General features: G+C 41.3%; 1 protein-coding gene across 1 annotated transcript; it reads right to left on the reverse strand.

The window, feature by feature from the left end:
• Window positions 1–1,162: 1,162 nt before the first annotated feature.
• On the reverse strand, window positions 1,163–9,232 carry nat15 (N-acetyltransferase 15 (GCN5-related, putative)). Its single transcript, XM_040123795.1, has 7 exons — window positions 8,984–9,232; window positions 7,569–7,684; window positions 6,983–7,112; window positions 6,269–6,365; window positions 3,773–4,007; window positions 3,380–3,545; window positions 1,163–3,271 (listed from the first exon to the last, which is right to left on the reverse strand). The coding sequence occupies exons 2-6, from the start codon at window positions 7,676–7,678 to the stop codon at window positions 3,389–3,391; spliced, it is 729 nt and encodes a 242-aa protein (XP_039979729.1). The 5' UTR covers window positions 7,679–7,684; window positions 8,984–9,232; the 3' UTR covers window positions 1,163–3,271; window positions 3,380–3,388.
• Window positions 9,233–15,723: the final 6,491 nt, after the last annotated feature.

The raw sequence follows: 15,723 nt of genomic DNA on the forward strand, positions 1-15,723 counted from the left end.
TGTGTGGAAACAAACTCCACACTAACGCACAGGTCAGATCAGGAACTTGTCCCAAAATGTGACCGGACATTTTCATTTTGTGGTTGTACAGGTACCAAATCTACAAAAACATCATCAAAAACGTCATATTTACCACAGAGAGGAGAGTTAAACTTTATTTCTGCCTTTTAGAAAATCACTTAAAGAAGTAAATTTGCATCGATTCTAGTATTTTAAACGTGAGTACAAGTCTAGACCTTGTGATGTCTTTGTCTCTCCAGGTCAGCTAAACATTGGAAAATATTGCAAACTCAAACTATACAGCAGCAGTCAACAGTTTATGAACCCTGATGATGTCTTCAGGTTTATTTCTTGGAGGTTGGAAACTAGATTTATTTAAGAGACAGCCTTTAACACTGGGGGTTTGAAAGACATTGGTATTTTACAAAAGGTGCTATCAAGATGCATTATGGGAAGTATAGGATCCAGTGTTTTTGGAGCTTGACCCATACTAGGTACTAAAATTGAGGATGCCGACCGCTTTTTTGGCTGGACCAACGGCAACAGCAGGGCCAGCCCTATAAAAGCCAATGTCCGTGACTGAGTGAGTGAGTGATTAAGTTACACCATTGGTCAGCCGATGGTGTAACTTAATCACGTGCCTAAATGCCACGTGACTAATTGCTGAACACGATTGGCCATTGCTCTTTCAAACTGAATTGTCTGTCACCAGATTTACCCACTTTTCAGACCCTTTAGCGAGTTTTCTTCCCCAAAGCACCAAGCGATAAATTGAGTGACTTTCTGGACAAACCTCAGCTACTTTCCGTGGAAGAGAGTCACCAGCCTTTGCCCCGTGAGCACGAGGTCAGGCTTTCCCTCCGCAGACACACGTCTCCGTGCGTCTCATTCAACTGACCCCACGTCAGCTGACACAGACCCGAATGAGCTTCGAACTTTCTCTCTGACTGATCATTTTACAGGTAAATAAAGCTGAGATCAAAGCACAGCCATTGTTTTTAACCTGTGTGTCTGGAGCCAGCAGCTTGGAAATATCTTGGAAGTGAGCGCTGGTTAACATGTGGTCTCGATAGGCCGTGTTTCAGTCACTGTTTCATACTTGTTCCGTTGTCTGACAACAGAAACAGAAAAACATGTAAATGAGAACAGCTTTATTGGGAATTCGGCGGAATTAAACTACTGTATATGTGAGCACAGAGAGCAGGAGAGAAGCAAACAGAAAAAGGGCGGTCCAGCCAGTGCCTTTTTAAGACAAACAACTGATACCATGATCTATTGTAAATAAAAATCAGAGTCGAGTTTATAACAATGTAATATGATAATCACAAGGAAAATATTAGAACAATACAGCAGGGGCAGTCAGACTGACTCAGTCTTTACAATCAATCAAATGGAACAAATTTATTGCATACACCATGTCTGTAATTAAGTTTTGAGTCACCCGTCCAGACCAGGCTGGTAAAGTGGGAAAGGTTTGCCTTTTAAAAATGACTGCACATTTTGTCACCCTTACCTTGTTCAGTGCTATGTCATGTATAAAATCTAAGATTTGCTAAATGACTGAAACATTGGATCAGGTTTGTTTTTATCATGAAGTGCAACAGAACGCAACAAAAGTTTAGAAACTACAATGTTTCCCACGTACAAAGCTACCAGTCAACATGTTGGGTGAACTTTACTACATTAGTCTTCCGCAGACAGATCTGACCGAAAAATTTGGCACTTACAAGGTGCTAATTTCAGACCCTGTATACATATACAGTATATACACACACACAGACATACACACCTGCATGCGCTCAGGCACACACACGGGTGTATGACGTTTGTGCTTGGGAACATTTCTTCCTTCTCTTCTTATCTCTTCTACGGGCCGACATAAAAATCTAACCTGGGCCATATTTTTAAAATCTGGACAATCAAATGGACGTTGCTCTACATTAGAAGGAGTTTTACAGCGTAAGAGCAGAAAGACAGGACTGCAGCCAGTTACCATTTAAAACCTCTAAAATAAGGACTCGAGAAACTCTCCCCTGCTCCTGTATGAATTATACGTGGCCAACATTATGAAACGATGTAGAAAGGCCATTTTGCTCAGAACTCTAATCATATTTTTTCTAAGACTTTCAAACATTGCTGCATAACTGGTGAGGTGTCGGTAAAACTGCAGTGAGTAGTGACAGAGTAGTATAGTATAACATGTTCACTGGTTTCTGTACTGATGTCACCGGTACAGTTTCCAGTACAATTACTGCACACAGAAAATCAGATAATTTCATGAATTTGCAAAAGGAAAGAATCCTTTTCGAAAACTCCAGTTGCTAGTGAATATACCGTGTTACCTATCTACATTAAGTCTCAAAGGTTCCTGTGTATAATTAGTTTCACTCTACCCTAGTAGTCTATTAACATAGCTAGATTCATAGTCCTGTTTAGCGGAGTGTCTATTTTACAGACTGGAATTGACTCTGGATTCAGCCTATACTCAAACAGAGGAATGGAAGGGTTATCTTCTTCTAGCTAGGCCTACCAACAGCATAGAACAGACATACATACTGAGAGAAATTTATATATTAGTTTAGTATATATAATATACAAACAGTATACACAGTCTCTGTGACAGTAGTGAACAGGATGAAGGGACACCGGAAGATAGACAGGGTTTGACCCTTCAGTCTCTGTAGGGTTCCCAGTGTGCGTCTGTGTGTGTGTGTGTGTGTGTGTGCGTGTGTGTGTGTGTGTGTGTGTGTGTTGCGTGTGCTTGTTACACCCCTTTCACAACAAAACAATGACCTGTGGGTACCAGGTCCTCCACTCTGCTGTGCTACCTGGGTTGAAAGCAGGTCTGACGCTGCTCAGCTTTGGTACGACTGGGCACCAGCCGCTATAGTAACTATGGGATAGAGTACTATATATATGGGATAGTATAGTAACGAAACAACTGAAAGAAATCCTGTGGTTCTACCAGATCACAACGTCTGTCAGTGTAAAAACAACATTGCAGTTTTAACAATGTTGCAATGTAATAACCCTGTTTAGTAGTGGGTACAGAACTACAGCTGCAAACCCGGATCTTGTGTGAACAGTGCCAAATGTGTATTGAATCTGGAGTAATATTCTGGTGTGTGAATGGTCAAACACGGGTTGAACCTGAGTCCTGTGTTATACACAGCGTGTGGAAAGCCATACGTGATCGAGAATGTGAGTGCGTGTGTGCGTGCATCTTGGTGTGTACAGGGGAAGACTGATGAAAAACGGAACACTTGCGCTCCTGAAACAGAGGGAGATAAGAGAGAGAAAAAGACAAAATCAGACACCCTTTGATAGACAAAGCTAGAACCAAAAAGGTACAGCTCCTGTCACCACATCTCCCACCCACCATGTTGTGTCACATCGTCCTGCTGTACTGTATGCCGGTCTTGGAGGCGATGTTGGACCAGGGCAGCAGAGAGCGCAACAGGGACTGGGCCTGTCGGTACAACCTCTGTGGGATGGAGCAGGGGCTCAGGCTGGCCAGGGTCGAACCAATGTGCTGGATATAATCAGTGGGATAACAAGTTAAGGACCACATTTATATTTGGTTTATCTAGTCGACACGTGCGTGCGATTGCCTGAAGATACAGAGATCCGAGCACGATCTATAACATCTTGATTAGAGGAGATCACTAATCAAGATGTTATAGATTCTACTCATCAGGGCAAGTAAAGCTTCGGTGTGCGAGTCAAACAAAGTGAATGGTTGACTTTTTCTCCTGCTTCCACAAAAGGATATAATATTGTCCAAGGGGGATGACCCCCATTGATGTAGAGCACATATGTGAATCCGTCTTTGAGGACTCCTCGTATGGAGTAATAGTAGGGAAGGTAGTGGTGCTGCCTGAAGTCCCTGTTCTCATAGAAGTGAATGGCAGTGTTGTTGGTGGTGAGGACGTGCAGGTAGATAGCCTTACAGTGGTCCTGGGCTGTCGTTGAGATGTGCTCCTTCAAACTGTCCAGCAGTAGGGAGCCTAGACGGTTGGAAGGAGAGAGAGCTTCATCAGAGAGAGGGAGGGGGAGAAGCGGAGGACAGCCACACAGTGTCCCGGGTCACTGGTGAAATGTTTTCTCATCTCTTTGTATCAGTAAGGTTGAAAGATGAGGGGGAGAGAGGGCAAAAAACAGGATATACAGAGAAAGAGGGGACGAGTTTTCTCAGCAGCTGCAAATGAAAGTGTGTCTAAGGATAGGGAGACACAGCATGCATCCGCTTTATGTTATTAACTATTCACGAAAGTTTGGCAGAGGTCCAAAAGGCACAACTACGTAGTTAGGCATTTTTCAATATAGCATTTCAATATGTCTACAGCTCTGCACCAAACTACACCGAAGCAGGGCTTTAACTCAAGACCTCAAAGTCTCAGGAAAAAACTACAGATCGTGTCTGATTGAAATATTAAGACTGTGTCTCATTTTCACAGTATTACACAGTTTGGCCAGTTTTGGCCAATCTGCTTCTTCTGTCAGAGCCTCTCAGGATTGGAGTGACTCACCACAACACATCAGAAACTGTCCCAACTACCATCATTGCCCACAACATTAAGAGCCTGGTTCATTAGAAATCAAACTTGCGAGCCCTAGAACAGTGAGATGTGTTTGTGTTTATTGTCGTCATGCTATTCTTGATTTTGTGTGTCTCGGAGCTAAGTAGTGCAGGCTCTGATTGTATTTGCATATTTCCACTGCTTTTGTTGTTGACTGAATTTTCTATGCTTTTATTCTTAACCTTTTTGATTTTTAACTATTGCCTGCCAAGGGACTACAGATGATAATTCGTTTTTATATTTTAAGAAATGTTATTAATATGCACTGTCCCAAATACAATAAATTTAAAAAAAAAAAACCTGCTTGTGTTCAATCTAATGAATTATTGAATTAACACCCAGCTCCTCCTCTAACAGTAGTACCATTAATAACAAATACATCTGTTGATCTCACAAATAAAAGGACAATGTTGTTTGAGTTTTCACACAGATACCCTGGTGATATTTTCCTGATGATATCACAACTTAAATTATTTAAATTTAAAGGCAGGCGTTATTCAAGTTTACTCTTAGTAAGGTTTTTAGACACTGGACTCTGGTAGACTCAAAAGGCCCACTGTCAACTGATGTCGCCTTCTTCATTTGAATTCAGAGTTAAGAGTGGTCAAAGACGTGATAACCTTCGCTGAAGTTAGACCAGTGCGCTGTAAAATTTCAATCAATTTAAAGGGGCTATATGTGAGTCGGTGAAGGTGGTTTCTTGCCGGGAGGGGGTGGTGTTGATGGTCACTCACCAAGAGCTGCAGCCATCGTTGCGTTGACAGGACAAAAAGTTATAATACATCCACTGAGAAGAGCTACTTCTTCAGGACAAACTGGACACTACAGTACCTCGGCTGGGGCTAGCTGGTTAGCATGCTAACTTCAGCAAAAGAAAAAGTGGTGATAGAAATAGAAGCAAAGCCAGAGTTAACACTGGCTCCTGGGGAGTAAAAGAAGGAAGTTTGATGCTGAACTCACTACTTTTCTTCTAGACTGGTGAGTAAACAGCTGCTAATGCTAACGTTGGCTATGGAGCGGTTGCAAAAACCTACAAATAGCAACTTTAAATCAATTCATACTCTGATATTTATTAAATAATGAAAGATGAGATGGGGATGTAAATGTAAGGACGTAAATCTGTTCACATAGTCACAATGTGATCACTGTTTCAGCTGAATCCCACAAGGTTAACCATTAAAGTTAACATTTGTTTTTTGTTAGGGTCTCTGAAAGCGTAAGTCACACTGACTCTAAAAATATGTGTACCATTTCTGTATGTTCAAATTTGTCTGAGCTACGACACCAGGAACGAGTATGATTTTTGACACAAAATGGAGCAATCGCGCTCTAAGGGTTTTAACGTACCTTAAGTGCCTCCATGCGCTGTGTGTCACAGCCTCTGGTGCAGCTCCAGCTGTTGACTGTGCTGGTGAATGTGTCAAATCGGCAGGACAAGGTACAGTAACTAATCATGTCCCTTTCACCTCACACAGTATTTTTCTCTCACATCTTTCTGTCTGAGCCTCCCTTTGAAAACCTCTTTGTCAGGGTAAAGGATGGGGTTTAGCATGTAGCGGTTACAGTTATGTGGAAAAGGGAATGAATGTAAGTTAGTGTGATGTCCTCCAAAGTGACTATGCTAAGTTTTGTGTTTGTGTGCGTTTGTGAACGTATGAGAGAGAGCCAGTGGGGGGACAGAGCTGTACCTATGCCATGTTTCCTGAACTCTTTGACCACTCCCAGGCTGAGGATGTAGGCTACCTGTGTGTCCACAGGGAAACTGGAGGCCAGGATGTCTCCATCCTAACAAACAGTCACACACACACACACACACACACACACACACACAGAAAAACACAGACAAAGACAGGGAGAAAAAGATGTATTAAGACCCACCATTCTCTATGAACATAAGAATGAAAAAAAAATGACTGGAAAGAATCTTTCAGCTTGATACTTTGGTGTCTGTGAACATGCTCTGTACACTCCCTCTGTGACTGGCCCATTACACTGTGTTACGCAAATTACCCACTGGGGAGGCAGATTCCAAAATGCAAATACCGTTCCATAGGGAAATTAAGTTGTAACACCAGGTGCGCTATCAACTGAGTCAACAGCTTATGAAAACAATAGCCTAAAGTGAGAGGAGCGAATTTATGATACCAGGCCAGTGGAATAAATTCAGTTCCAGTATTTCATAACCTTACAGTCAGTCGAGGGCATCTGGTTCCTCTAATTAGCAGACTAAAAACAGACTCTACTGTGTCAGTGTTCCACTTACGATATTTCGAAAGGGCAGGTGAGCGAGAGTGGATACACTGCACTTACACCATCTCTACAGAGTACACCTTCAAAGAATACAGTTCATAAGAGCCTTGTGTTTTGTGCGAGTGACTGTGTAACAGGGCTGAACATCACACCTCTTTGTGTACTTTGGTCCGGCCTTTGATCTCAGCCACAATCATTCCCACGATGCCTCCTCTGAAGGTGGCAGCGAGGGAGAAGAACTTCTTGTTGGAGGTGATGTCCTGATACCATGAGTCTGGGTACCTAGAGTCAAAGGTCAGACAGATTAGCGTTAATGCATGGACACGTACAGTAGAAGAATCCTACCAACGTTAGCAAAGTATTGGGATTCTCCACTGTATAAAAGTCAGAAAAAAAGTGGAGATTAGCATTAAACTAGGGCGGAATACAAATAATGTATTTCATTAAAAAACGGTATGGCACTCAACGTATTAGTTCCGGTTTAGTCTCTTTAGAATATATAAGTGGATATAAATAAGCATAAGCAACAGGCATACATCGATGCAACTCAGTTAAAAGTAAACATGTTTATCATACTTCCTTTACCTGTTTTCCCCCACAAATTATGTACAAAATCTACAGTGGATTTGAAAGAGTACAAATTAAATCCGTATTATTTATTTGAGACCAAGTTCAGTAATGGATTCGGACGTGATCCCTAACAGGTGCTTTCACTAGCACACTGAATGTGATTCTTACTCGATTGGGAACCAATCCCCACAGAGCAGCTTGACATTCTCTATGTCATCGTGGCAGAGGAAGCGGAGCTGGACTTCACTGAGAGCTGTGGGAGGCACCACGTCACTCATTCACACCTGCACGGATCAACAGAGAGTCACGGTGTCAGTAACTCCGACTTAGTCAAACCATTATGAGACAGTCAAGCATACATGTCTACTGTCAAAGACACTCCATTGGCATTTTCATACACCTAAAACTTTGAAGAGCTTTGTATTAAAACAGGAAACCAGTACGGTTCACCAGTGACACTTTACACATGTATTACATGTTGTGAATTATTAATAGGTAAAATAACAAATAAATGAAAACAAACCAGGAAATTTAATCGGCGATCGACAGGAAATTAATCAGCAACTATTTCAATAATCGATAACCCGCTGACAGGGCTGTAAATAATGATTACATCCATTTTCAATTATCCAAACAGTTGCCAATTAATCTTCTGTAGATCGACTAAGCGACTAATTATTTCATTTCTTGAAAATTCACCGGCTCCAGCCTCTCCGTTATGAATATACACCGGTTTTCTTGGTCTTCTGTGAAAGTGAACTGAATATCTTTGTGGTCCGGACTGCAGGCCAGACAAAAAAAACAAACAAACAAAAAAAATAAACACTTAGACGACGCCACCTTGGGTTCTGCCACTGTTTTATAATTTGCAGCTTTAATCTGTACTGAAAACTCTCTTCTGAACTAGTAGGGCTGCAATTCGTGACTCTTTTCAGTATCAATAGATTTGTCGCTTATTTGTATTCTTGTGAAGTGATTAATTGTCCGTTCTATAAAACATCAGAAAACTTCACTGTAAAGTCACTCTAGTGTATGACAAGGTAAAAGCAGCGCATTCTCACATTTGACAATGAGGAACCATCCACTTTGTGACATTTTTGCTTGAAAAATGATGCAAATAATGAATCAAAATGAATTTTCTGGATAATCGTTGCAGCTCTGCATCAAACACACAGATGATCTTGCACACAACGAGTCTCAGTTAAGTGTGTCGCATACTGTTCAAAACACCAAGCTTGATTTGACGACTTCTGCTGACTACATTACATATTTCTACCAAGGCAACACGACTTATTACTTCCTGCATCTTATTTTGTAGACTGTGCCAGACATGTCTGCTTTCATCTGGCGTTGCTGCTACTACTACTATCGACAGCACCTCTGTTCTTGCAGCGGGTTTAACCACATTTCAGCACACTATCGCAATTATAAGACAATGCCGACAAAGTCACAGCGACGAGACAACCGACGAAGACGCAGTGACCTGGTACAGTAGCCTTTACAAGTATTACAGCTGCCTGCTAATTGGGTATGCGCTAACATCTGCTAACGCTAGCTAATGCTCTGATGCTAAGCTAACGTACCTCGTTTCAACACTCGGACCGGAGGAAAGTCGAGGAGAATGATCTTCCCTGGGTATCAGTGGATACAGCCACTACTCCGGATACAGCATGATAAAACACCAGTTTATCCCCGACTCTCAAGGCCGTTTCATTACTGTTTCAGAGCCACACAGACGGCTAAGCTAGCCCGAGCTCCCTCCGGTTCGCTAACAGCTGGATGTTTTCTTCCTGTTTGTGGCCGCTACACAGAGCAGCGTCACGCTGAGGCGTCTTCTTCTGCTGATTAGTCATCAAAGTAACCACTGCTGCTTTACTGCCACCTACTGGGCTGAAGTGTGGACTACAGACTGAAGAATTTACTCACTGGAAAACTGCCTAACATCACTGGTTCCACCCGTTAAAGTCCAACATCTCAACAATGCGACATCCATCACATCTCCTGCTTGTTTCCCTCCCACATCAAAGTCATTCAAAAATCTTTGTATTCAATATTTTTTACTTGCGTCACTTGCAAAAAACTGCAGTGGTTCCCCCAGCCAGGCCCGGGATGAGGTGACCACCAGCTGATTAACAGAACAGGAAATCAGAAAATGACGCATACTTTCACTGACTTTTTCCCCCATCTTTATTTTTTGCTCGTGAATTACTGGATAATTTTACATCTCCAGCCCCCTAAAAGAAATTCAAATTGGAATCTTTGATTGACCTGGCCACCACACACACTCTAATTCACACTCTCATTCATCCCGTGACGAGGGATTGCAGTTGGACAGACTTTTGTTTGGAGACGGTTGGGAACCACTGAGTCGTATTTGACCAAAATTTTGTCTCGACTTTTAAAACAAAAGTCCAGGAAGCCCTTGACCCTCGACTGAACTGGATCTCATTTACAGTGTCATTGCCTATGCGCTTGGTTTTGTGAAAATGGATGTCATTCGGACCTCCCTTCAAATGGCATTTGACTCGATCCACAGATTAATTATTGGTGGAGTTGATAACAATGTAGCTCAACACAAACCACACACAGATTGTACCCAATACCTCACAAAAAGATATGACTGAAGAAAAATGTGGGGTATAAAAATTAGACTCTAGAGGTGAGACGGTGATTGTTGTCTGGGTGTCTGCAAGAGACACGCAGCACAGAGAAAGTGTCAAAGAGATAGTTTTGAGAATTGTAAATCTGCACAACACACTTTAGTAACACTGCATTTATGGCCGTGCCAGTGAGGCAGATCTGAATTGATGGAGAAACAATGAGAAGCTTTGGTTTCCTTGTAGGGATCGAACTTGCTAACTGAGATTCTGCAGCATCTCCTACTTACAGTGGAAAGCTCAGGAATGAATCTAAGTTTCACCCTTTTAAGAGACTGACCCCTCTACCACCTGGTCTGAACTGGTCTGGTCTGGTCCGGTCTGCCGCTCACAGTGCTCATTCCTCCTTGTTCCCTTCACACGACGACTTGTCTCCATGAACCTGCAGTAGGTTGAATCAAGCTCCGTCTTACCACTTTGGTCCAAAGCAGTAGACTCTGTCCTTACACAATTATAAAATAAAGGTGTTAAAATGACTTTTTATCCTTTTTGAAATACATGATCATTAGTTATTTGTGACCAATCTATCATTAAAAACACTAGAACAAGACGTCGTGGCAGCAAATGTTTATTTAATTAATGGAGGATGTTTCATTTTGGCATGAAAACAATGTCAACTTGGCTCAAAAGAGCAGAAGGTTTCTGTCACAAATGACCGTAAATCAACTCTCTTTATCGTGTATTTATGCCAGCTGTTGCCTTCTCACTGCTACTGCAAACACAGCAGTTAAAAATAGCGGCACACTCAATTCAAGAGATGTGTCCTTTAATCATCTGAATCGGCTCATATTGTGAAAGCAGCGTACATTTTACTGTTTTCACATGGTTTCAGTAGTTTCCATCACTGCTGTGGTAGAAATCATTGCTTTGCATTTGAAGTATCATAAATAAAATTCGATCCAGCTGTTTTCTTTTTCTTAATATTCAGAGCCAGTGTCATTCATATGCAACAATGAGGAAACTCAACAGGTTGCCTCAGGTGCTTTTACATTACATTTTCCTAATTATTATTTCGTCATGCATCACAAGTATATTTTAATGTCGCACAAAGATCACATCTTAAATTCCTTTCCAAAAATTCATTGTAAGTATTTGAACTTTGCACAGTTGTTATTTCCATATTAATTCTGACCGATTTTTAAAAAGTAAACACATATCAAATCCATATCTAAGACAGTTCAGCCGGGGCCTCTTTGTAGGGTTTGCATGTTCTGGGCGACCAGAAGCGTGTTTCTCTGTGTTGCTGCTCTTTTCTGTTCTGATCTTTAGAATAACCTCAGGACTTTATGAACTAAAGCTCTGGATGTGCTCCTGGATAAACAACACTGAAGTGTAAAGGACCATCGCCTTGTGTGACGATCTGCGGGAAGCAGCTTCTCCCCCTCACTCTGTTTTGGATCGAAGGTGTCGGACCGCCACTCTGGATCTTTCGGGCCCACTTTAACCCCTGCATATACCCACTAAGTAACAGGACTAAGAGTCTGCAGCCAGGCTAGCTACTCTCTGAAGATGTACTCTGGCACAAAAGGTTTGGTTAAATGATTCCTTTACACTCAGAAGCAGAGGAGAACCCTCTACTGGGACAGCCACAGCGCGGCCTACAAGCCCTGGAAACAAAGCAGCCCTCTGAGCCAGTTTAACCCGAGGGCCAAGGACTTCCAACATGGCTGCCACGTTACATCACCTGAAAACCCTGCAGCCCCCCCCCTGCACTCCTCCCCAGCCTGAGCCGGTCAGAAGCAACTTGCAGGTCAATAGAAACCTCCAGAGATGTTATCAGCGGCCCTGCTCGTGGACCTGCAGTGGAGCCTTCAGGGATTCACACCAGGGAGCCACTGCGCTGGACTTACAGCAGGTCTACTTCTCTCTCACTCAGACTCACAGAAGCAGGTAGCTACGCGCCTCTGACTCCTCTTTGGCTGGCACTGTGACGGATGATAGGTACGTTTGAAGACGCTTGTTGCACTTGCAGGAATACGCATGGCTCGTCGAGCGCAACAATACTATAAACCTGTTTGCTGTTGAAAATGAGAATTCCTGTGGGCTTTGCAACACTATACACAATACCTGTAATCCAGCTGGGCAGGGTCTGCTTCATTGTTCCATGCTGCCATGTTTCTTTAAAGGCAAAAACGGTATTTAATGGTAAGATGGTGTTTCTCTCACACTGGATATGGTTTTACTCTGGCTGACAGAATGTAACACAGCAAAACACTGTATTAATTCATTAGTAATTAACCAAAAGTAACCTCACTTTTACTGCTGCTTTTTTGCCATATTTTGCAACCTTTGCCCAATAATCACTGGCACGCCAGCTCCAATAAGACGTGCATCCTTGGTAACGGGGTAATATATTCTCCAACTGTGTAATATTTTACCCAGCGTACCAAGATGGATCATGCCTCTGTGAAAAGCATGATGCCAGACACTGAGTTGCAGACTTGCAGTTAAATAAACTGCCAGAAAAAAAGGATCAGGCCGTCACGTGTCCAGGGGTGTAGGTGATCTGTCCTTCGCTCTCTGCCACAATACGGCGAAAGTGAGGAGAGGTTGTCATGGCCATGTGACTGACCACACAACTGGACACGTAACGACACGCATTGCCTGCAATCGATTACATTTGGAATAGTCTGCTGACTCAGTGGTCCTGATCACCATCAGCAGCGTTTCTGTTATTTTGTATTCAGACATTCTTGTTCAGTGTTAATTTGAATGGATCCTCATTGGCCATCAACAGTATCAATAAATGCTTCAAAATACCACTTGTGAACAAAATGGCGCATTTTACGCACGCCGCAGAGTCGCGGTATCTTCATTTATCATTTCAAATTGTTCTCCACGACGACAGGATCAGTCAGATCTACGTGTAAATACTCTTCAGGGTTTGTGCTGTCTGACTCAGATTCCAGGTTTATTGAGTAAAAACATCTGGGACATAGAAACCGTCCTCAGGATGGTTTCCAGTCCCATCAGAGCTGCTGGGACATTGTTATTATAGGTAAAGGTCCAAATTAAAATGATATAATTTTATGAATAATATGAATAATTTTGTGTCCAGTCAAGTTTATCTTTACAGGGAGTTTTAAACGTTGCTGTTTAAATGCAATGTCTCACAATAATTGCAGTAGTGGCGTTGTTGTTGGCATTGAAGCGCACCATCACCTACATTTCGGCCTTTTCTCTAAAAAAATGGCTTCGCTAGTGGCCGATTTCCTTGATACCAATAATTTACAGTAAATAATAATTTGAGAAAAATAATTCACGATTCTAAATCTTTAGCTCCTTGGTCAATTTTCCACTTTCACAATTGTACGAAACCAGATGCACGTCTATGAACTTTGCTTTCGCCAATAAAGCACATTTGAAATTGACAGAGAGTATTTCAAATGTATGTATTTATTGTGGGATTTTGAAAAACCAAGCTAGGCCTAAAGGGTGAAAGTTCTTTACTAAAATAAAACCCAAATGTCAAGAATGAATTTGTTTTTATTTGTTTGATATACACGTCTCTAACTGATTTATGTCACCCCAGTGCAAACAAAATTGTGGAAAACAAATCCCGTCATTGCTAAAGAGGCAGATTAAGTTCATATCTAACTATGACAACCTGTCCAGCTCTGACTGCGTCCTCGGTCAGACTTTTTTGCTAGAAATTTGGTCTAAGTCTTAGCATGAACGGCTCCCTGCGGGCTTTGGCAACATTTGGACCTAAAATCTACATTACAAGCTCACTGATTAAAAACTCTTATTAGGTATTTTTGATTTTCACTCCAACCATATTTCAGGTTTTCCAGGCAGAAGCAGGATCAGTACGTGCATCTACTAATCGAGAGTGTAGCTTGGCGCATTTTACGCACGCCGCAGAGTCGCGGTATCTTCATTTATCATTTCAAATTGTTCTCCACGGCGACAGGATCAGTCAGATCTACGTGTAAATACTCTTCAGGGTTTGTGCTGTCTGACTCAGATTCCAGGTTTATTGAGTAAAAACATCTGGGACATAGAAACCGTCCTCAGGATGGTTTCCAGTCCCATCAGAGCTGCTGGGACATTGTTATTATAGGTAAAGGTCCAAATTAAAATGATATAATTTTATGAATAATATAAATATTTTTGTGTCCTTTCGGGTTTATTTTTACAAGGAGTTTTAAAGATTTTTTTTTAAATGCAATGTCTCACAATAATTGCAGTAGTGGCGTTGTTGTTGGCATTGAAGCGCACCATCACCTACATTTCGGCCTTTTCTCTAAAAAAATGGCTTCGCTAGTGGCCGATTTCCTTGATACCAATAATTTACAGTAAATAATAATTTGAGAAAAATAATTCACGATTCTAAATCTTTAGCTCCTTGGTCAATTTTCCACTTTCACAATTGTACGAAACCAGATGCACGTCTATGAACTTTGCTTTCGCCAATAAAGCACATTTGAAATTGACAGAGAGTATTTCAAATGTATGTATTTATTGTGGGATTTTGAAAAACCAAGCTAGGCCTAAAGGGTGAAAGTTCTTTACTAAAATAAACCCAAAAGGCAAGAATGAATTGTTTTTTTTCTTTGATATACACGTCTCTAACTGATTTATGTCACCCCAGTGCAAACAAAATTGTGGAAAAACAAATCCGTCATTGCTAAAGAGGCAGATTAAGTTCATATCTAACTATGACAACCTGTCCAGCTCTGACTGCGTCCTCGGTCAGACTTTTTGCTAGAAATTTGGTCTAAGTCTTAGCATGAACGGCTCCTGCGGCTTCTTTGGCAACATTTGGACCTAAAATCTACATTACAAGCTCACTGATTAAAAACTCTTATTAGGTATTTTTGATTTTCACTCCAACCATATTTCAGGTTTTCCAGGCAGAAGCAGGATCAGTACGTGCATCTACTAATCGAGAGTGTAGCTTTGCGCATTTTACGCACGCCGGTATCTTCATTTATCATTTCAAATTGTTCTCCACGACGACAGGATCAGTCAGATCTACGTGTAAATACTCTTCAGGGTTTGTGCTGTCTGACTCAGATTCCAGTTTATTGAGTAAAACATCTGGGACATAGAAACCGTCCTCAGGATGGTTTCCAGTCCCATCAGAGCTGCTGGGACATTGTTATTATAGGTAAAGGTCCAAATTAAAATGATATAATTTTATGAATAATATAAATATTTTTGTGTCCTTTCGGGTTTATTTTTTTTTACAAGGAGTTTTAAAGATTTTTTTTAAATGCAATGTCTCTCACAATAATTGCAGTAGTGGCGTTGTTGTTGGCATTGAAGCGCACCATCACCTACATTTTGGCCTTTTCTCTAAAAAAATGGCTTCGCTAGTGGCCGATTTCCTTGATACCAATAATTTACAGTAAATAATAATTTGAGAAAAATAATTCACGATTCTAAATCTTTTAGCTCCTTGGTCAATTTTCGCACTTTTCACAATTGTACAGAGAAACCAGATGCAATCGTCTATGAACTTTGCTTTCGCTAATAAAGCACATTTGAAATTGACAGAGAGTATTTCAAATGTATGTATTTATTGTGGGATTTTTGAAAAAAACAGCTTAGGCCTGGGTAAGGGTGAAAGTTCTTTACTAAAATAAACCCAAAAGGCAAGAATGAATTGTTTTTTTCTTTTGATATATATATATATATATATATATATATTTTAGATCTTG

Source organism: Xiphias gladius, chromosome 3 (assembly GCF_016859285.1).
Source record: "Xiphias gladius isolate SHS-SW01 ecotype Sanya breed wild chromosome 3, ASM1685928v1, whole genome shotgun sequence".
In the NCBI taxonomy this organism is placed as follows: domain Eukaryota; kingdom Metazoa; phylum Chordata; class Actinopteri; order Istiophoriformes; family Xiphiidae; genus Xiphias; species Xiphias gladius.